This window comes from Haliotis rubra, unplaced genomic scaffold (assembly GCF_003918875.1).
Source record: "Haliotis rubra isolate DU_JTF1 unplaced genomic scaffold, ASM391887v1 Scf164, whole genome shotgun sequence".
NCBI lineage: Eukaryota > Metazoa > Mollusca > Gastropoda > Lepetellida > Haliotidae > Haliotis > Haliotis rubra.
The window spans coordinates 1,580,778-1,602,992 of record NW_025765603.1 but is presented as its reverse complement, the minus strand read 5'-3'; the positions used below and the strand labels follow the sequence as shown (position 1 = coordinate 1,602,992).

General features: G+C 37.6%; 1 protein-coding gene across 2 annotated transcripts; it reads left to right on the top strand.

The window, feature by feature from the left end:
- The first annotated feature begins 3,876 nt into the window (after positions 1–3,876).
- On the top strand, positions 3,877–20,889 carry LOC124271898. Of its 2 annotated transcripts, none has more exons than XM_046707068.1 (17): positions 3,877–3,919; positions 4,222–4,285; positions 4,665–4,721; positions 5,720–5,846; positions 11,136–11,225; positions 11,773–11,960; positions 12,885–12,933; positions 13,279–13,378; positions 14,046–14,137; positions 14,774–15,143; positions 15,508–15,857; positions 16,353–16,537; positions 17,067–17,147; positions 17,901–18,055; positions 18,830–18,898; positions 19,798–19,906; positions 20,580–20,889. In XM_046707068.1, exons 2-17 carry the CDS (start codon positions 4,231–4,233, stop codon positions 20,816–20,818), a joined length of 2,316 nt encoding a protein of 771 aa, XP_046563024.1. In that variant the 5' UTR covers positions 3,877–3,919; positions 4,222–4,230; the 3' UTR covers positions 20,819–20,889. The 2 variants fall into 2 exon arrangements, with proteins under 2 accessions (XP_046563024.1, XP_046563023.1); XM_046707067.1 differs by having other exon boundaries at positions 3,877–3,929.
- Positions 20,890–22,215: the final 1,326 nt, after the last annotated feature.

Here is a 22,215-nt window from a genome sequence, read left to right as displayed (position 1 = left end):
CTGTCATTCGATATACATTGACATGGATATTACGATAAATGCATTTGCACCGCCATAATTAAGTTTTTATTCTCATAGATATAAAGTGTCACGCGTGTGGGCGTGTATTCTTTGCGTCATACATGTTTCATGGTGACGTGTGGCCTTGTGGGTTTGGATGAACCCCGTTGGGCAATCCACGAAAATGAAGCGCACGACTGTTCAACTTGAGACGAAAGACGTGTGTGTCGCACATGAGTAGATTGATAGGCTAATATATTTAGAAAGACTTGATTGGGATTTTGGATCTAAATACATGCTCACTCTCTCTCTCTCTCTCTCTCTCTCTCTCTCTCTCTCTCTCTCTCTCTCTCTCTCTCTCTCTCTCTCTCTCTCTCTCTCTCTCTCTCTCTCTCTCTCTCTCTCTCTCTCTCTCTCTCTCTCTCTCTCTCTCTCTCTCTCCAGCTCCTACCATTGCTGACGCAGACAATGAAATCAATAAAGGCGGAGTAAGAGATTAAATATTAACTCGACCAGGGAAGATGAAGATCTTCAGCTATCTACATATCGAATGACTTCGCCTACCTTTAATTAAGCAGCAGTCGACTCGGATGTCAGAGCAGACGATAAATTACTCTTGAGCAGACGACATAAATCATGGTAATCTTCATGTTACTCGTAGTCTTTCTTTCTATCTACAATCGGAAATCGATCAGAATTAAAAAGATGTCAGCAATTAAAGAGGCCCGAAAAAACATACATATATACTTCGCAGCACACAGCCGGAAGGACTTTTGGTGAAATGTGAGACGCGCAGACGACACAAACCGAAATACTATAATGCACACTCATCATAGTGGACAATGGATATGAAGTGTGTCACTCCTTTGTATTAGACTGATATTTAGTCCCCGAAATCTTATTTCTACAGACAAATTAAAGACAATTTAAAAGATGTCTTGGGCTGAGCAGGTCTAGATTAGGCAATCATTCTTGTGATAGTGATAGTGGGAAAAAAACACTCAATCAATCAATCATTTTATTCTCAGATAACTACGATTGGTGGTACAAGAGCGAATACAATTACTTTATATACAAAAACAAATGAAACAGATACATAATAATAAATAGAATATATAAATATACACAGTGTCAATAAGCGAAATCTGACTGGTTTAAATGGGATTAAGTCCGGATTTCACGACGAATATGTTTTTATTTTATCGATGTTCCTCGGATTTTATTTGAAGAAATGCTAGTCCAGATGAGCACAGTTTTTCACCTTTACTGTAGACTGGATGTATGCTGCTGCTTCAGTCGCATTTTCTGATTATCATTATCTGATGTTTCAGATTAGAAGCATTTAACGCCATCTTCAGGTGTTTCAGTTAAGAAGCGTCGTCTTCTGATGTTTCAGAAGTATAAAATCTTCTTGGGATGAGATTAGGGTGTTTCAGTTCTCAAGCGTGATGCCATCTTATGATCAGATTCAGATATTTCAGTTTTCAAGCATCTTATGATCAGATTCAGATATTTCAGTTTTCAAGCGTAAGGCCATCTCATGATCAGATTCAGGTATTTCAGAAGTGTGAAATCGTCTTAGGATGAGGTTTAGATGTTTCAGATTAGAAGCATAATCTCCTGTTTGGTTTCATACATGTCACTTTCGACTCGACCTTTTCATCGAGAAATACCTTTGGTAAAATCAATCAACAGATGAACTATTGTGTTTTCGAATAGTGAGTGAGTTTAGTTTTACGCCGCACTCAGCAATATTCCACCTATATGGCGGCGGTCTGTAAATAATCGAGTCTGGACCAGACAATCCAGTGATCAACAGCATGAGCATCGATCTGCGCAATTGGGAACCGAGGACATGTGTCAACCAAGTCAGCGAGCCTGACCACCCGATCCCGTTAGTCTCCTCTTACGACAAGCATGGTTACTGAAGATCAATATTCTAACCCGGACCTTCACGGGTATGTTTTCAAATATGTTCATTACACACATGTAATTAGTTTTAATCAATCCGATTACCCAGTTGACTAACAGTTTTATACATGCAGAGATTTGCAAAACAAAATAACCTTTACAGAACACAAACTCGTCATTTCTAGCTTCAGGGTATAGTTGACTGATTTCATCATCGATTACAAAAGATCAATGAACATTTCTTCAAACCTCATTTTTTGTTCAGCATGATTTCTTTGTATGTTCACCGAACTATAAAAAAAACAACATTAAACAAATAATAGAGTTAAATTAAAATTTATAATATAAAATGAAAAGCGATTTTGTACATTCCGGGTCGTTGAAGAAAGAGTTCTAGTCCAAGTAGGTATCAAGACTTTCTCACAGGGATAATAAGGACTGCGCACTGCAGGTGGAAACAATGCAAAATGTTATGTTTAGCTGTGCCTGAAAAGAGATCGCGAAATAAAGTATATAAGTACATTATCTGGGTATAAAAGTACTACGCGAACCCGAGGGTAAATCCCCGTCACCCACCCCCTCTGTATACTAGAAGAAAGAGGTCCTCGTCAGGCGACTTGGAGCTTTAAATAGCGTCAGGCCTCGACACGTTCGGGACAGTTCTCTGAAAACATAAAGGGCTGGTTAGTTGCTTGAAGAGACATGTTTAACTATATATATGGGGTCACCGTCCCAGTCTCGTGTCATCGTCACAGTTAATTCACATTCTGCCTGGGGAATAGTTTTGAAGTCATTGTAAACCACTTCAAAGTTGTACTCCGTGTCGCGTGTTAGTATTGCACAATAAAACGAGTTTTCGTGATGTCGGGTGCTCCCGTCGAGTAAATCTTTCTGAATTGACTTATTCATACGCTGTTACTGTACTGCCTTTGCCTGTGCGGGGATTTCTTTTGGCAAAAACATTACATTGGGATTTCTAGCTGGTGAATTTTCAAGAGCTACTTGTTACCTAAGCTATTATTGATTTCACGCTATGATCTCTATCGATTCTTTTAGAAGTACTTTGTTCCAGGTGTTAAACTATAGGTGAGAGCGAATTGAGGTGAAAGGTTAAAGGTTAAAATTGTCAGTTCAAATACCAAAACGATTCTTCGTTTACAGAAAGGTCTAGAAACTTTAAGAAATGAAGACATTTCTCCATCCTTTTCCACACTAAAATGAGTAATGATATTATTTTAAGCATATTTTAAGGGAAAATCTACTCTTATATCGTATGAAAACAACATAAACTCTTAATTAAGGCCAGAATAACGACTGAACGTTGAAAAGAAATATTAATCGAATTTAGTATGAAAAAAAGTAATGTATCTGTATTGACGTTTCAAACCATTTGGATATGTATGGGGTGTCTAAATAAAGCTATCAAAATGTGTCCATTTGACAGACCAGAAAGACTAGAATTTTTGGGGGGATTTAAAAGTTACTTATTTATATTGTACTGATATTGTCGCACCGCATGTGGTATTTAACCATTTAAGGTTACCGACTGATCCAGTGACTAAATGAATACTGTCTTTGGACGCAGAAAGCAAAATTACATGTGCATCACGTCCACCTGTAAACAGTTTAGTCTTGGTCAGGCAGGAGTAACGCCCCATGTCATCGGAGTACGATGCAACATAATCAGCCACTATGAACATCCATTTCTAATGGCTCCGATGTTACTCTTTCTGAAGATGTATATCGGCCCTCAATCCACATGATTAAGGACGCGAGTGGTATGGTAAGACTTTGCGCAGGGGTGCCCAGTATCAGCGCAGTTGTTGATCTTTCCCCCAGATTTACTATTTGCTAACGATGTCCTTTAAATGATCGAACTCACAGGAAAACATGGAGAAACTCCTAACAACGCCTAAACAGTTTCTGTGTAGGGAGCTTAAAAAAAGAGTCATCAGAGTTATCCTTCTTGAATTTGGGCGACCTTGCAGACGATAGCTTTGGATGAAAGGTTTCTTTAGGTGATCACTAAATTTAGATCAACTGGTTGATAAAGAAGTATCATTTCAAAGATTGATCTTAATTGTGATTAAATGTACAGCCTAATAAGAAGAATGAATTGTGAAATATTATTATAACGTTGTGATTGACAATGACAAGATACAGCAAATACATTTCACAATCGTCTCTTGAATGATTTAGTTAGACAATGCCTTGCTCTCCATCTGTCAGATGAATAATACAGCTACCTTTTAGAACTTTCACCTTTCAACTGAGTTTATACTTTCTTTTATTATCTTTTTTCTGTGGCAGAAGATTAACATGGCTCTCAATGATGGTACAGTTATGGACTTGGACAGACTGATTCAGAGTTGTGGTAATATCAATTCATCCATACATTTGTACTGAAAGTTAGATCACACCAGTTGTAAGGATATGTCAAAATAGTGTCTTTTGCTTTATAAAGGCAGATAAATTTATAATCAATTAATATGATTTGATTGTAGGCCTATATCTATTTTTAAATAGGATCTTGTGCTAGTTTTCATTTTTTTCATTATCCTAAATATGAACCATTATTCAAGAATTTGCAGTGTCTATGTGATGCATCACCCCTTGCTATAGCAGGAGTAAGCACTGCCCTCTGAAAACGTATGATGTACAAGAACCTACAATGATCATTTATTAAATACCATTACCTATTGTCCCTCCTTGTACTAATGATCCTCATGGTGTCGAGATGGTTTTTGTTGCAGAATTTGAAAACAAGCAGTATGTGAAGTTAATAGAAAAAGAGAATCAGCAAACTGAAGGTAAGAAGCCAGATGTTCCTGCTATTATCAAAATGTGACTCACAGACAGGGTGACTGTGATTGAACGATGGTATTAATGTATGTATTGCGCTTATTTTCCTGTGTAAGGGTACATTTTTTCCTTTACTTGAGATTATGTTGTTTAATGAATTCATCCACTGAATATTTGAATCTTCAAACAGGGCTCCAGAAAAAAATTTCAACATCAGGAGTACGTACTCCTTATTTTTTCAATATATGAGTACTGGAAAACAATAAGAGTACATTTAGAGTACTGAATGGAATTTAATGGTGTATCATTAAACTTGTGCTTCGTTTCATATATGCATGGCAGCATTGCAACTCTGGTGTAAACGGTCAATAAACAATTAAACAATACTTTTTCAGATAAATATGTCTGTAAATGATTCTAAGACTGTACACAATTGCTGTGGTGCGTATCTGCTACGTTTTCTAAATTATTTCCTACCGTATCGTGTATATTTTTTATTCGTACATACGCCGATACGGCCCTTATCTGTAGCCCTGTTCAAATTTGACTAGCTGAAATGTCAACTATAATGAAATATCTGTGTGGCAAACACATGAATTTGATAAAGCATTTACCTGCCTGCTCTTCCTTTAATATCCTATATGACATAATGACAACGCCTAACATTCAGCCGATTCCGGGCCAGGTTTCAGCAGACTGGTTTTGAGGTTCCTATAAGGGTGTCTGCAATTACTGTCTGATATAAAATTAAGAATTGTTAATGGACACCCTTGGTTCTTCAAGCAGGATGTTGAAATGAATGTGTGTGACAATATTTGTTCATGATGGTAAGCCTATCAAGGGTATCAGCTGTGTCGTATGACATAGATGTTGACTAATGTATACCTTAACTTATCATCAATGCATTTCAATCAGACCAGTCACCTTGCATAAGTAGAATTTTCATTCACCCAGCATCATTATAAACACTTGGGTTTGAAGATCTTTTGATGCTATATTTTCTCAGCCTATGAAAGAGAAATTGAGGAGAGGGAAAGGGAAACATTCAAGCTGGAAGCAGCTATTTCTCAACTTGATGAGGACACAAAACGTGCTCACAAACAGTTTACCCTGAACAGAGACAACTGTGAAAGGTAGAATGTATATTTTTGTTCAAAATTTGCTTTTTCACATTTATTTGTTTTCAGTCTAGAGTCTGTTTGTGTAGATTATGAGAGTAGAAAGTAAAATAATACAGACATCTGTTAAGAATGCATGTTTCAGAGGAAATCCTCTCAAATAAACTGGTTAAAACTGGGATCATCTTATTTCATTCATAGTCCAGTTCCAGTAAAATTCAGGATGTACTATAATGACATTCTTTCAGTAAACATTCACCTCGCTTCGGTCAGCGATTATTGATTATCGATGGACTCGGTAGACTAATCAATATTCATAAAATGAAATATCAAAAACTTTAGAAAGTATTTTCATATTTTTATATTAGTTAAATCAAGACATAAACAATGGATGCAGTTTCCTGATCCGTAAAACTGCAATGTAAACAACATACACACATGTGTGTGTCTTAACAAGAATTATTCCTGATCGTCATGATTGTGGTATGAATTGGTACCTGTTTCATTTGCACTATATTATCATTGTGTCATTGCCCAAGTGAGTCTTGTGGTTGGTTTTATGATAACAATCGATTATTGATCAATTTCTGAGCTCCGATTATCAATGTGCATATTATGAGTGATAACCAGCACTTTTACCATTATATACAAAGTGACAACTCTGTGGCAGATAATGTTTGTGGATAAACAAAATATATAGTAAGTATTTTTCTAGCCCTGTACAGACTAAATTATTTTCAAGCCACCATCACCATGTTTTTGAGAGCTGTATTATGACTGACTGACTGAGTTTGGGTTTACGCCGCTTTTAGCAATATTCCATCACGGCGGGGGACACCAGAAATGAGCTTCACACATTGTACCCATGTGGGGATTCGAACCCGGGTCTTCGGCGTGACGAGCCAACGCTTTAACCACTAGGCTACCCCACCACCCCGCTGTATTAAGAAATGAAGAAAGAAACATTGAACAGTCAGTGCAGGGATGCAAACATATTTACACTGTAAAACAATAAAGGAATTACGATTTGTTTTGAAGGTCTTTGAAACAGTTTAAGTAACAGAACAGTGTTTTGCATGTCAAACATTTCAGTTGATATTGCAGAATCATGGAGGCAACAGAACCTGAAATGTTTTCCTTCTGAAATATGTAGATATTTTCACCCGAGTGTTTGTCAGTCATAGCCAAAACCTAATAGGTCATCCATGCAACCGCATACATTTATCAACAAATAATGATATATTTCATATCATAAGCCACTCGAGTGAGAGTCTATTTATCGTCCAAAACAATATTTCCAACATCTTTAGTTTGTAAATAGGAATATCCGGTATCCTCAAATTAAGAAGTACAGCTATCCAGCTTCAGAAAAGTACTGACATATTTCATATTAAAAGCCACTCAAGTGAGATTCGGTTTATGAGCTCAAATAATTTTTCCAACATTTTCAGTTTGAAAATAGTATTTAAGCAGTATCCTCAATGTAAGAAGTACAGAAAAGAGAGATTTGTGATTTTATTTCATGGTACCTGCTGATAATGGCCGATAAAGCCTTGTGATGCAGTTTCATTTCATTCCAAAGACATCTGGCCAGTTTTGCGTAAAAAGGCATACCCTCAAAACACTGAAACTCTATAACCCTTAAAGGTCACATGCAACCAAAAAATCAAACATAATTAAAACACAATTATCACTTCTTCATGACATATAATATGCATTGCTGATTATGAAAAAACAAATAAACAAAATTATAAGCGTATAATCGCAAATCAAAAGTGCAATATTTTGTACTTGGGTTTACCTCCCTCGAAACGAAGCAGCCGGGATACCGAACCCAGTCAGAGCGGGTGGGTGTGCACACAAGTGTAACGGCTGGTTCATTAGCAGATGCCGCCTTCACGGCTCATTGTGTGTGTATATATAGAGATGTTGGGTTTTGTATATACATGCTCATTTTTTGTGTATAACATTTTGCAATCAACAGACATCATAACATGTCATGTGTTCAAGTATCACACCTGCCTGTCTGAGTAATTACATAATGTGACAGAGACCGAACTTGGGCCATAAATCAATGCGTTTTGTTTATGGTGTATAGCCTGATTGGTGTTAAGTTCAAATTGCATGTGGTCAGTGATCGCAGTTGTGCATGAATATTGTCATTAGCAGACAGGCAGGCAGACACACAGGTGTCAATAAAACAAGACATTGAGTTTTGTCTGTGACAGCGACATATCTATATCACAGTTAGAAATTGTGTCAGCTCTAAATAATGACATTGCTTTTAAGTATCGAACTGAGAAAGTGACTCGGTAAGAAGAACGTGTGGTGAAATAGACAAATGAAATTATATAAACAGTTTATTTACTGTCATAACATATAAAAGCTCGCTTCGTGAGATATCAACAAAACATTAGGAAAATAGCTCGCACCAAAGCCTTCACCGAGTATTCACCAGACAGCCCGCTTCCAAGTGCGAACCTATTTCACTGCGCACGTGCTATGAGCGCAGCCCAGCTGGTGAAACCCGTATTCCCCAGAAAAGTCTGGGGAAAATTAGTGAAACGTTTGAACTCCGATTTCACGCGGGTTTTTTCATGGCGTTATTTTTCAACTTTATAAGTTGAATTTGCATTTTTGACACTTTGTTTCGGTAAGTCCATACCGAAAGGTATCAGAATCTGCAAAGTTGTGTTTTACGTTGCATGTGACCTTTAAATATCAGATGAAGTGACTTTGGCTGGAAGGCAAGTGTTAATTTGTATCCCCGGGACGTCATACAGGTAAATGATGCTTCATTATAGCCTGAGAATATCAACAGATCATCTTCATAATAACTGTGGTTATTTGAGACCTCTATTGTTAATGTTCAGGTGATAATAGCCCAATAGTAATTATACTATCAAACACAGCAGTGACCCATTCAGTTTCTAGTTACACTGCATCATACTCTGGTTTATTTTCAGACAACATTCGTGATCATAGGCACATGCAGTGTCCCTCCTTCCCCAGTGTGTAACTTTACACTTACACTAATAATTTTCCTGCCTCTTTTTAGCATGTATTGAGAATTAGTTACATGTGGTAATTATCGTCTAATTACCACTTAACTGTTCGCAAAAAGTGTGCTTTTGCTGAACAGAGTTCATAGATCTCGTAAATCAACTTTTTACATTTTGAAAAAGAGAGTGTAATTTTTTCGAGAGTCTGACACTCATCTTGGTTAATGTCATGAGCCAAGTGGAAGAACATCTGTGAAGCCATATTCTTTTCATTGTCACTTGTGAATTATTGGGACACAGTTGTGAGTGAATACTTTCAGAATTAGATTCTTTCAAGCTTGTAATTATCTTTACAGACACTTCTTGAGACTTAATGACTCTGTGCTACATGTGAAGAAGACCTATTATGTGAATACAATATCATGGTGATAAAATGTTCTCCTTATTCTAGTCATTTTTAGATTCTATTCCCATATGTACTATAAAGAGGTAATGAATTGTTCATCTTCCTGTACGAAGTTGTAATAGTTCTGGTAAATGATAACTCAGGCAAGTGTAAGGTAGATTGGCCAGATGTTTGTGCCAACTTATTGTGCTTAAGTCAAGTTTCATAATCAACCTTGGTTGAGATGTATCTTTACTAGACTGGCACATACATATGTATGTACATGCAACATACATACATATTATGTGTTGGAGATAGTAGCTTAGTAAAAGAATCAGATGGATTAGCATGAAGATAAGTGTTCTGGAACTCTTAGCACCACTGACTTTTGTTCTGTGCATGGGAAAAACTGTTTTTTCATCAAGTGTATAGTCTGTTTGCAGTGAAAACGTACTGATGAATTTCACTTTAAACAAAAAAGTGAATCAAGTTAAGTGAAATTAAGATTGCTAATCCTCATAATTTAACCTTGCCAAATGAACATTTAAATCTCAGAATGTTTTTCAACTTAGGATAAAAGTTGTTTAACAAACGATCATAGATTCAAATCGATATTATTGATTTGTATTACAAGGGGGTGAGCACAGGAGATGGAACAGTGAAACAAATGCACGTGCGGTACGTGATGAGCGTTAACTTACACCAACCCTACTTGTTCTCGATGTTTCATTTAAAGTGCATACCCCCTTGTAATACAAACCAATAATAGCGATTTGAAACTATGATCGTTTGTTAAACAACTTTTATCCTAAGTTCAATTGGCAAGGTAAAATTATGAGGATTCTCAATCTTAATTTCACTTTATTCGATTTACCATTTTGTTTAGAGTGAAATTCATCAGTACGTTTTCACTGCAAACAGACTATAGTTCACCTTTAGATTAGCCTGCACAAGTCTCCAAGACAATAATTATTAGTTGGCATCATAATTTCTAGAATATTTAAGTAATAAGGACAAATCCCTGTAAAACACTGGTGCCCTCAGATTGTAATGACAACTTATCTGGACTTTCCTGCTTTAGTTAGAATTTCATCCTTGGATATATATATATATTATTCAAGACATACCTGGAGCAAGGCTTATATTTAATACTGAAAACAAATTCCTCAATTACCTAGTGTAAAATATCCCTTTTCTAATGATTGGGAATACTCTGTATTGTCCGTGAGATTTGCTGCCATAATATTAAATCAAAAATCTTTAACGTTTAAGATCCCTAGACTTTCATGCTAAATGAGGGAGAAAGAGATATGTTACACTGGATAATAGAGGCTGCCAGGACTATAAATGTAGTTGATTGTTAATATGTACAAACCAGTTGTTTTAGAATATCATACAATAAATGTGCTCTCCCATTGCCAGAATATCTTACATCTGGACATTATTTTCAAATAAAACTCTGTACAAAAAGTTGGTGTCAAATATGACTCCTTAAACTATCTGAGAAAAACTGTTTGGATGTGAAAAGTAATCCTCAGAGTCCAATTTTGTATTTTGCTGTAGTTCTGTGTGGATCGTGTAAATGCATGTTAATAGTTTTGATAACAATAATTAATAGTAATTTGTGTCGTAAACTAAGTCAGGAGAAAAGAAAAGGAAGCTATCAGCTGTACACACATTATCTCCAAATCTACCTGTGATTCAGGTAAACAATTACCAATAATATAACTTAAAATAATTTTAATGGAAAGATTCGAAGAATTAGTATCTGCTACTATTATCTTAACAGGAATTATATATAACTACATGTACTACATGTATCTAAGTTTATAACTATAAACCATGAGTGTAGTACCTTGGTATATTGCCAGATATTGTGTGATACTGTATACTGTCTTTGCCTGTGGTTGTGTTCAGTCTGAGGAAGACGATGGTGGTCCTAATGGAGCATGAAGTGGCCCTCAACAGAAAGCTGAACTGCCTCATTGCCAATGGAGAAGATGAAAGGTAGAGCGATATGGTTCAGTGGGATTTCATTACATGTATGTTGAAGCAATATGGGCTAGAAATATATTATGTGTAACTGTAGTTAAGTAGTAACTGGGGATGTGTTAAGGTTCTGTCTAACTTTAATGTTTTGTGGGTATTTTTAAATAAATAAGGTAGTTCTTTGACATCTCAGGGATATCATATCAAGTACATGTGATTTCTGCCTTGGGTCAAGGCCGCCTTCTGGAGGATGAACAAAAGAAGTGTTCATCTTTGTGGCTGGGCATGATTTGAAAAGGTTTCTTCACACTCTGAGATGACAGATCACATACAACTGAAATAGTGTTCAAGAGGCATTCGCTCGCTCCCTCCCTCCCCCCCTCCCTCCCTCCCTCCCTCACTCACTCACTCACTCGCCCATCCACTCACTCACCAGTGTTCAAAATCATGTGGCACTGAAGTTTGCAAAAATCTAGGACCCTCAAAATCTTTAACTTAAACAAAATGGTCATGATAAGGGCCCATTAATTTCATGTTAATTTCAAACACTTTTCGCCTTGTATAGACTCCAGCATGAAGGTGTGGTGAAACACTATGAAGACATCTATGCTGACTATATGGTGAAGTACAAGACATTTCCCTTAGTGAAGGATCTGGCAGTGTACCGGGAGCAGATAGCTGCCAAGGAACAAATCCTGCAAGCAACTGAAGATAAAATCAACACTCTAAAGAGACAGATTGATGAGGCACAAGGTAGGTGGACAGCATCTCAGTCAGACTTCACGTCGAAACATGACACCTATATGGATGGATGTATTGAGCTGTGTTTGAAATTAATCCAGGAAGTGATGCAGGAATGTCAACCATTATGACTTTGGTAAATTCATTACAATATTTTTAATGTAATTTCACCAATAGTATCAAGTATAGTCCAAATTGTGTGCAATGCCACTGATTTAACTCAATTTTGATCTCACTGTGGGAATTATTATGTATACAACAAATAATTAATTGTTCAGCATGTGATAGTAAGGTTTACAGATTTTAAAGAGTTTTGATGGTGAAGTAAAATGCAAGACATGATTTGTTATCATTGATACCATACACCATGGTTATGTTTGTGTCACAATTACGGTACTTAGATGATATTATCACTGAGACATTGCCTCAATTTGGGGTTGGCTTGTCTAGTAATGGGGTCCATGTCATGACAATATGTTACCAGTTAAAAAATATTAGTGCCAAAGCATTTTGGCTCCAGCTTCTACGTCTTGTGCAAGTTCCTGCTTTTGAGGCAGCCATTTTCGTCACTCAGATGTCATTCTTGTAATTTCATAGAAAGTCTGTGCCAAGAACTTTCGGGTTTAAACACCCAACCTTCTTTCTTGACATCTATGGATTTTTGTTGTAATATTCTCTGATGTATGAGCTTTGTCCAGATGATCTATTTTAGACTGGAAGAAAATTGTCATGACTTAGGCTTCAGACTGGTGCTGAAGTTACAGACTGCAAACACATGGTCCTTGTATCCTATTGTATCCTATAGGTCAAACATATCTTGGACACCATTGAGCATATAATAATACCAATCTTTATTGAAAATTCAATCCACTGTAGAAGATGTTAAGAAATTCAAGAAATAATTCCATATACTGTTCTGATGTTTCCATTTTTCAGGAGGATCAGAGGTCAGCTTTAAAAACCTGAACAAATTCATCATCAAGCTGTATCCTTCACAGAAATACATGGATTAAGATGGGCTAGCTATTAGTTGCGCTCAGTACTCATATCATTCTAGTTATCTAGTACTACAGATAGTCTATTCCAAAAACCAAGCATCCTATGAGACCTATCTTGATGGTATTTTCAATATATTTTAGTTTCTTGAAATGCCACGATGATTTGGCATAAGTGGTGGAAACAGAATCTTGCAGGAGTGCTGGACTCATTGCTGTTTAACACTGAATAAGGTATTGTATTTATGCAACAGCTAAAATATCCCCAGTTGTCTCCCCCTACCCCTGTAACATCAAAGGTATACGGCAGGTAGTTATATCCCTATACCTGCCAGTGCTGAGATGAAGCTGGACACCGAACATGCTGTGTTGGAGAAGACTCAGTTTGAGGCCGAGCTGGGGGAGATTCAAGAGAAGCACTCCAGACAAGAGGAGGTAAAGAGACCCTGACACACCCTTGATTCCCAGGATCAGGGCCAGAGCATGTTGTAAGAGCTGTCTTAAGAATGATCGAATTATAGTGTGACCTGGTTTACTGCCATTAATTAATTAATTAATGTGTCCATTTATATAGCGCCAAACTCCACACTAGGTATGCTCATAGCGCTAACAAGCAAGGCACAGCACATTATTACCCCGGATAACCCAAGCTGCCTGTTAGGCGCTAGAAGGTTATAGTCATATGACTTTTTCCACCGGGTACCCATTTTCCTGCTGGGTGAACAGAGACAATTTTGAACAAACTCACTTGCCTAAGGTGAGACCACATGTGTCACGTTGTGGGGCAGGACTCAAGTCCTAGAAACTCTCAGGAGTCAAGCTGCCAAACACGGTCACCCATCCAAGGACTCTCCGAGCTCGACGCTGCTTAACTTCACCGATTTGTGACCTGAGCTTTGAGCACAGGACCACGCGCCACCACACACAAGACATGAACCACTGGTTTCACTACCCTGGATGTATTTGTGTTCTACAATACATTACATGGCTTTGTCTTCATTCACAGCTGTATACATAGCTGACATAATGCTACTGATGAAATCCTACTTACTATACAACCTTTAAAATTGACATAAGCTTATTCTGTTTTGTTATTTATCAGGAAACAGATGTAATAGCTAGACAGGGGACTGATGAACAGCCAGCCAACATTTCTGATGACAGCTTTGGAGAAGATATGTCCACCATGATAGGGTATGTCTGCCTGATTATAATACTTTGTTTTCTGCAGTATTTCAGTTTGATGATTACATACTGTAAATAATCAAGTCTGGGCCTGAGACATTACGTGTGGTTGATAATGTGACCAATTAGCATCATCATTCAGGTATAATGACTCATGGTCAACCAAGTGACTGATCCCTTGTGACTTTTTATTCTTTCAGCAGCATTCTACAAATTCCATTTGTCACTTCAGAGAAATAATAATGCATCTTAGTTACTCCATGTCTAAATGTATTGAAGATAAATCCTAATTCAGTTGAAAAGATGAACTGTTTCCAGCTACTAGTGACAAATCTGGTACCTTGTTTTGCCAGTGACGTACTTGATGAAGGTATGAATCCCTATATCAATAGTATTCAAGGAATAAGGAAGTTCAATAATCAGTTAGTTCTTCAAAGATAGAACAGTTCTCCAATATAAATGTATGTTATATGAGGAGGCTGTTGGATGGAGTGTAATCATGGCTCATTTTTTCAGTCTCTTGTCCCACCTGTATTCAAATTTAAATATGTAAACCTGAGGTATTCAAGATGAGGAATAATAGTTAAGAAACTGATGTCATTGGTAACCTGAAATATGCAGATGATTAACTGCTTCTACTTGTAGAATCTACAACAACAAGGCTGAAACTGGTGTGAATATCAACAACTCTGCAGAGATTCAAGAGCTAACTGTTAGCATGAACACGCAGTCACTTCCTGCATGTGATGTTGTGATGAAGAGTATTCACCAGCAAGCATCGACACCTCAACTGACAACTGCTGAAGAGATCCCAGTGACTAGAATGTCTGAGATCCATATCAATGCTTCTCTACTCTCTCCCAGCTTACAGACAAGGGCCCCTCCCTCTTCGCCTGCTGAACAAAATATAACACCTGTTCCTGTTGCTAATGACAGCACACAGAGCAGGGTCTCACCTCTTGTTATGAGGATGGGGACACAAAGCATTACCACACCCACCTCACACTCACCGCAGGTATATTTTTTATTTGTATGTTTAGGAAAGTACTATGTGACAGTTTGTATACTCTTTGCAGTAGACAATTAACTATATGAGACCTCTTGATTATCATACCTTGACTCTCTATTTGTGATGCACCTTAACGGTCCAATCTGCATCAATTTGAATTAGGATACATGTATCGTGTATGTATCTACTAAATTCAACCAATTTTGATACTTATTAGAATCTGAGTTGGATGGTTTCTGGTATAAAGAGATGTGTAAAGAAAATCTCTATCCTGGTAAGAATCTATGTAATGTTAAATTGTTTCTAATAGACTACTTAATCATTATATAATTTGTTAATAACTGAGGATTTTATTTGTGTGTGTTTACAGTCTACCAGCTTTAGGTCACCCCAGGCAGTTTTTATGCCAAGTTTTATATCTAAGGAGACAAAATCACAGCTCCACCCAGGACACTCAAGATCGTTCATTCCGAAGACAGTACACTCACCTCAGATCCCACACTTTCCAAAATCTACATCTGTGCCTGCTCTCAAAGTGAAACATGGCGTCAACTCTATCCAGTCATCGGGCAAACAGTCAGGACCTTCCTTGGTCATACCTGTAAGGGAGCAGAAAAGACACTCAGCATCTGTCCCTAGGTTGCCAATAGTACTGAACCAGATCCGAGTACCAGCAAAACAAGCACCTGTTCCTCCATCTACTCCAGAAGGTCAAAAAAGGTACCTGGGTAGATAGAATATCAAAATAGGATACAGAGTTGCATCACTCAGCTGTGCCAGGATCTGCTGACTCTTGGTTTGAACCCAGATTTGTTGTGATTCATCCATGGGCTTAGAGCCCCATAACTATGGTCAAATATCCTTCCTCATGGCCTCTCTCACCTATATTTACAAAATAAGTCGCCATTCCCAGATATTCTTACATTGCTTAAGCACAAAAATGTCCGGAAAAATATAATCACCAAAATTTTTTGTTTCAACTTGCATAGTAACACTATATAAGCCTTTTCAGTTTTCATACCTGTGTTTCCAATCAGATCGTATTTCCTGATCAGATGCAGGAATCTTATATGCATGAAATGTACTTTGAAATGTGTATTGTCAAGTGCAATACTTTTAAGACAACACACACAAAGAAATGTATTAGAATTTAACCGAAACAAAAGAAAAAGCCAATACTGCAGGAAATATGTGGAGCCTTTTTTACACTTTCAGCACAGAAGCAGTTGGCGCATCTCGATTCCTGTCTCCAATCAGTGAGCCTCAACCTCATCACTACCCTTCATATCCAAATCTGACTGCCCCACGAAAATTGGATGCTGGCCCAGTGGGACACCCCATGTCCATTGTGGAACACACATCCACCACACCTGTAACATCCCATCATTTTGATAAGCCAGGTTAGGTTTTTATTCTTATCTGATATTGGTTGTTTTATGTCCATTCCAAGGTGTACAGAAAGTACGCTTTTCAGTGACTTTCCTGAATATGAATAACCCCTGATAACATTCTATTAAATTCTGGAAAGACACATTTTTCACAAGTAACTGATAACATTTTAATACGTATTTGGGCTTGACATGTTTTACAGTAAAATATATGACATATCTGCATCAATTTCAACAGACTTCCAGTGATGAGGTAAAAAATAATAAAATATTATGGTCATGCTAAAAATACTCAAAAATATCAGTTTTAGAGGAATTGTATTGTGGAAGCAAGTGTGGAGTCTGGGCAGAAACTGTGGCAGTACACATCTGATCTAAGACCAAGAGAGGTTATAGCAAGCCATGGAAGATTTTAACATTTTAATGATTAAGCGCCAGTGCAAAAGATTGTGACTAACAAGTGCTTTCCATACATTTTCAATCAGAGACAATATTTAAGACTTCGAACATTTGGATTCCAGTACCGGGTATGTACTTTCAGGTGAGGTTTCAGGTCCCAGCAAGAGTCCCCAGGAAGCACCCGATAATGTTGTCATGGAGAGCCCTGACAGATCAAAGCCATGTATGTGTTACCTGAAACTAAATAGTTACTGTATCGGTATATGTATAGTGTTCATTGTGCACATTGGTCTCAGTACATCGTTGCTGACAACTGGTAAATGTTAATGATCAGTGCTTGCGTTATCAACCACTGGGTTCTACTGAGTTATGTACTTGTTGCTATGATAAAAATGTCATTGTGCTGATTGTAGAATCAAACACACACACTTCAAGAACTTTCTGAACCTTACATCCTTCAGCGACATCATATGATTCTGTGCTGTCTGAAATCTTAAAGACCCACAAACATTTTGAATCATTTTGTTATTACTACTATGGCACAATACATGGACAATAATCAAATGGAATGGGAAGTGGTGTTGTCAGCTGCTGATTTAATATCCCCCATCTGGGGCAATGACATTTGGACACTGCTGTCATTGGTCATGATGACAAATGAGTTGTGGCCCTGGATTATCTTAATGCATCATGTCTCCAGTTGCACATTTTCTCAGAAACTACTAAATTACATGAATAAAAGTGTGTAAGCTTATCTAAAAGATGCTTGTCAACATTATATTAAAATATTGAAGCAGTAATTGTTTCTTCTTTTACTGTTATTTTCGCTTTCTCCATGTATATTTTGTCCGCGAACTAACAAAATTCCAATTTACCCCATTGCTGGAGATAGAGATACTACTGTTGTTTTGTTAGAATCAGTTTACTGGAGGCAATGAATGCGAAATCTGTCAAATCTGTTCTTCCTTCCTATCAGGTCCGACCACTCCAGGCCAGACTGTGGAATATCAAATTGATCCAGAGAGTCCATTTGACCTGGAGAAACACCTTCAGAAGGTCAACTCCCTGGCCAAGTCCCCGGGAGGACCGATGTACACCCAGAGACCAATGTTTACGGGTGATGGGGCACAAGTAAGACCTCCTCCTTTATGTACATGTTTATTACAACTCTGTAGCTACTTATTAGAAATATGATGCCATGTTGTAGCCCTTTATGTAAGCTCGACTTCTATTTGTAGAATGTGATGATAACTGTTTTTACTGGATGGTAGGTGTCTTTGAGTTACTAGTCATTGATGACAAACATGACTCTTTAATGTGACAGGTGGCAAGTTTATATTGATTGCAACCTCACCATCAAGATATTAGTGCTAACAGGGATGCAAATTCAGTGATTCTGATTGGTTACTTTGACGTAAACTGATTGCCTTCCAAAATGTACAAAAGATGTTATAATATGTGGTAATGATATAAATGAATCTCATAAAAAAGTTGTTAAAAACATATTTGTCTCTAGCAAATTACTGAAATCAACACTTAACAGCTTGAACAGAATTAAACTTAACAACAACCCTTTAAAATCCTGAAAGTCTCCTTGCGAGTGGGATAACCTCAGCATTACACAAACTGACCTAACTTGCAGGCTTTGTAATAACCTTTATCTTGTATCCCATATGTGGCAAAGCTTGTATACTTATATCACAACTTTATGAGGTATTTCATGACACCCTGAAGGGCTCTATTTGTCAACATTACATTTACAAGTACATGTACCTAATAAACGGGGCTTCTGTACAAACCTGATACAATGTAAAGTGCTGATATATCAACCCACGAGTGCACCATGTTATGTTCAATACACCCTGACATCCCAATGTGAAGTGCATGCAGATTTATTTATTACAGATTGAGAGTAAAAGTCCAGGTCCATTTCTACAGACTTTCAGTTCAGGGGAAACTCACTCACTCAACAAGGTTAGAAAAATCTTGTCTTTTTTTCTGTTGATTTGCAGAATTGTCCTGCTAGTTGCTGTCTAATGGGTAGTCCACAAGGAGTTTTAGCTTTACGCTGCTTTTAGCAATATTCCAGCAATATCACGGTGGGGGGACACCAGAAATGGGCTTCACACATTATACCCATGTGAAGAATTGAACCTTGGACTTTGGCATGATGTGCAAACGCTTTAACCATTAGGCTATCCAAACTCACCAGTCCACAAGATTGTCGCTGGTCTTGCACTTTTTAAGTGTTCATCATTTATATCAAATAAAATAGTCTTTAAATAATGTAGGAATCGCAAAATGTTATTCAGCAATATAAAAAGTAAGGTCAGAATTTTTCCACAATCTGTGCTTCTGAATTGATTTTTTTTGTTCATTAATGCAATCACTAGCATGATCATGGCCTAATGTAGATTCTGTATCACTGGCAGATCAGACAGGTGCAGGACTCTTAAATGTCATGGTAGAATTAACAATTGTGAGAAAATTATGGGATTTGGTCAACATATGTTATGTTTACAGGGCTTTATGTGATGCAGATATCTAGTCAGTAAACACAAATGTATAGAATGGTTGCAGAAAACATGTCATGTTTCAGAGGGACTTAAATAATATTCATTATACCAAATTCTAGACAAGAAATATACATTTCGTTTTACTGAAGTAATGATCAAATCTTAAAGTACAGAACGCTACACCATATTACAATGTATTTCTACATGGGAACCTCATATTTTTTGTAAGCACCCTTGAAATTTGTAATTAGGGTTTCTATAGACCCCTGGCTTTGTAGGTGAAGTAAGACAAATTTGGTTTTCCTCAATGTCATAATTAGTTTGTATTTAAGTAGCTTGAGATCATGGGTGTTTCAGTCATCGAGTGATGGCAGATCAGAGGTTGACCAGCTGATGTCGAGCATGTTCAGTTCTTCTCCTGATACTCCTCTGTCTGGGAATCTGTTCCAGGCACAAGATAAGACGGGTGAGGCGACCAGCTTAATTATTTCATTATGACTGAAAGACGTTAAACTATGGTACTTGTTGGTCCCTGCGTGGCATTAATGGGTACAACAAGGACTGGTCGGCTCGGAGTCAGTATAATATGTCTGAGTGGGGTATTCATGCTTCACTGCGGCATGGTACCTCAGTGGGCTAGCACTATAAAACCAGCTTCAGTCTGGGCTAGTACAAGCAGCTGCACATACACATACACACGCATGCACGTCGTCATATGAGCGAAATAATCTCAGGCACGACGTAAAACCCAATTTCACCTCATCACCTCATTATGACTGTTCACAGGTTGTGTAAAGTCCTATTAACCCTTAAGTCTTACAATCAGTCATCTCTTACAGTTTCTTTCAATGTTCTGTCATCCGAGGACACAAATCTGTGGAATAATATGGTGTCAGTGTGATCTCTAATTTTATCGAATTTGTTAAACAAGGATGAATGAAAATCTGCAAATTCATCAACAAAGCCAGAAAAATAACCTGAAGCATATCAGTCGTTAACTGTCAAATAAATTCAGAAAATTTTTGTCTGCAACTTCAGATACTGTTTAGTTTCTTTCAGTATAATTAACCAAACAAAAAGCTTCAACAAAGATTGCAACAAAGATTGCAACATGGATTATGAGCATCTCATTATTTCAGACCACCCTGAAACAGCAGAAACAAGTTTTATCTTCAGTAGAGGATCTGAGCGAAGCGATCGTTCAAGTTCCTTCCTGTCCATGTTTGAGTCACCAACCAGAGGAGCCAGAACACCACAAAACTTCAGTTTCAATTTTGGCAGTGACAACACTCCTACACCGAACAAGTCCGATTTTGCCTTTTCCTTCGGCAGTGGTGGAGGGGAAGACCGGTCACCCTCCATCTTTAACTTGTTTTAAGTTGAAAAATTGTTACTTGTCGTTAATGCTGTTCCATCACAAATGTCATATTACAGTTGATATCTATACTTTCAGTTAATCTCTCTACTCTGTTGCATACTTGCTTGGTGGGTGTTACGAGGCATAATCACTGCCAGGCATGCATTAACAATGACAGAAATGTTTATTGGTTGATAATAGTGTGCGTCTTCATTGCTGGTGTGTCACAATGTTAGACTGGGCAGATTGTGTTCATGTTATCAAACATTGGATGTTTGTACCAGGCTTGATTATTTGCAGCCATCATGACAGAGCTTCAACATTGCAGCTTAAAACAACATTCATTCCCTCTCAATACCTACTACAGAGTTGAGTCTGGTGTAGGTGTGGCTGTTAGCAAAGATACATTGATAAAGATTTCAACAATATATTTTGTAAACTGCACTCTGACAGACTTGCAGATTTTAGACTGACTGACTGACTGAGTTTGGTTTTGCGCGCCGCTTTAAGCAATATTCCAGCAACATCACGGCGGGGGACACCAGAAATGGGCTTCACACATTGTGCCCATGTGGGGATTCGAACCCGGGTCTTCGGCGTGACGAGCCAACGCTTTAACCATTAGGCTACCCACCGCCCCGCAGATTTTAGAACATTATGCAGGCATGAATCTTAATGGTTCTATCATCAAGTGTGTGGGTCACCATGACCTTAACTGCCTTAGGACTCTTGTCTGTGGTTTTATTGTTGTTGTTTCAAACAGATATTCCTTTGAAAAAATATATTGGCAGCCATATTAAAAAACTGGATTTGAACCTCTTGAACAAATTATGGTCAATTATCTGTCACCATATTCTACATGTTCTTAATGTCAATCACTAGATTGACTAAATCACTGACACACTGCCATCAGATACATAAGATATTATGGAGTGTAGAATAAAGCAACCTACAAACAATCAGAAAGAAAGAAAACAAACAAATTGTGAAACAGTGTCCACCTGTGTGGCTTTTTATTGGCACATCCGACTGGCAAGTGTACAAACAACAGTCTACCGAGCGCACATACCAAGGTCACACAGACAGACCACAGTAGGAATACATGATAGCCAGACTACTCTGACGTGCATAGAGGACACAGACAGACTTGCTGATGCTTTTCTTTTTCACATCTCGTAGTCATATTTCACTAAGTACTCTCTTCCCTATCATATACTGTCAAAACTGTTCAGAAATAGCTACGATCTCATGATACTCATCCGGTTTGCAAATTATCCAAGTATAAACTTTAGCGTACTACCTAAAATATTTACAGGAAGACTTAGTTTCCATGACTGCGTAACTAAATGCATAAAGTAGTGCACCAAGTTTTTATATGCTGCCACTAGTTCAAGCAGTTAAAAGTATTACAGGATGAA

What these genes read in the sequence shown, in the direction of transcription:
- LOC124271898 (XM_046707068.1), top strand. Translation starts at nt 4,231, where the DNA reads ATGGCTCTCAATGATGGTACAGTTATGGACTTGGACAGACTGATTCAG. An exon ending in GCCAATGGAGAAGATGAAAG is followed by an intron (nt 11,226 to 11,772) that starts GTAGAGCGATAT and finishes CGCCTTGTATAG; the next exon opens with ACTCCAGCATGAAGGTGTGG. An exon ending in CCAGGCACAAGATAAGACGG is followed by an intron (nt 19,907 to 20,579) that starts GTGAGGCGACCA and finishes TCATTATTTCAG; the next exon opens with ACCACCCTGAAACAGCAGAA.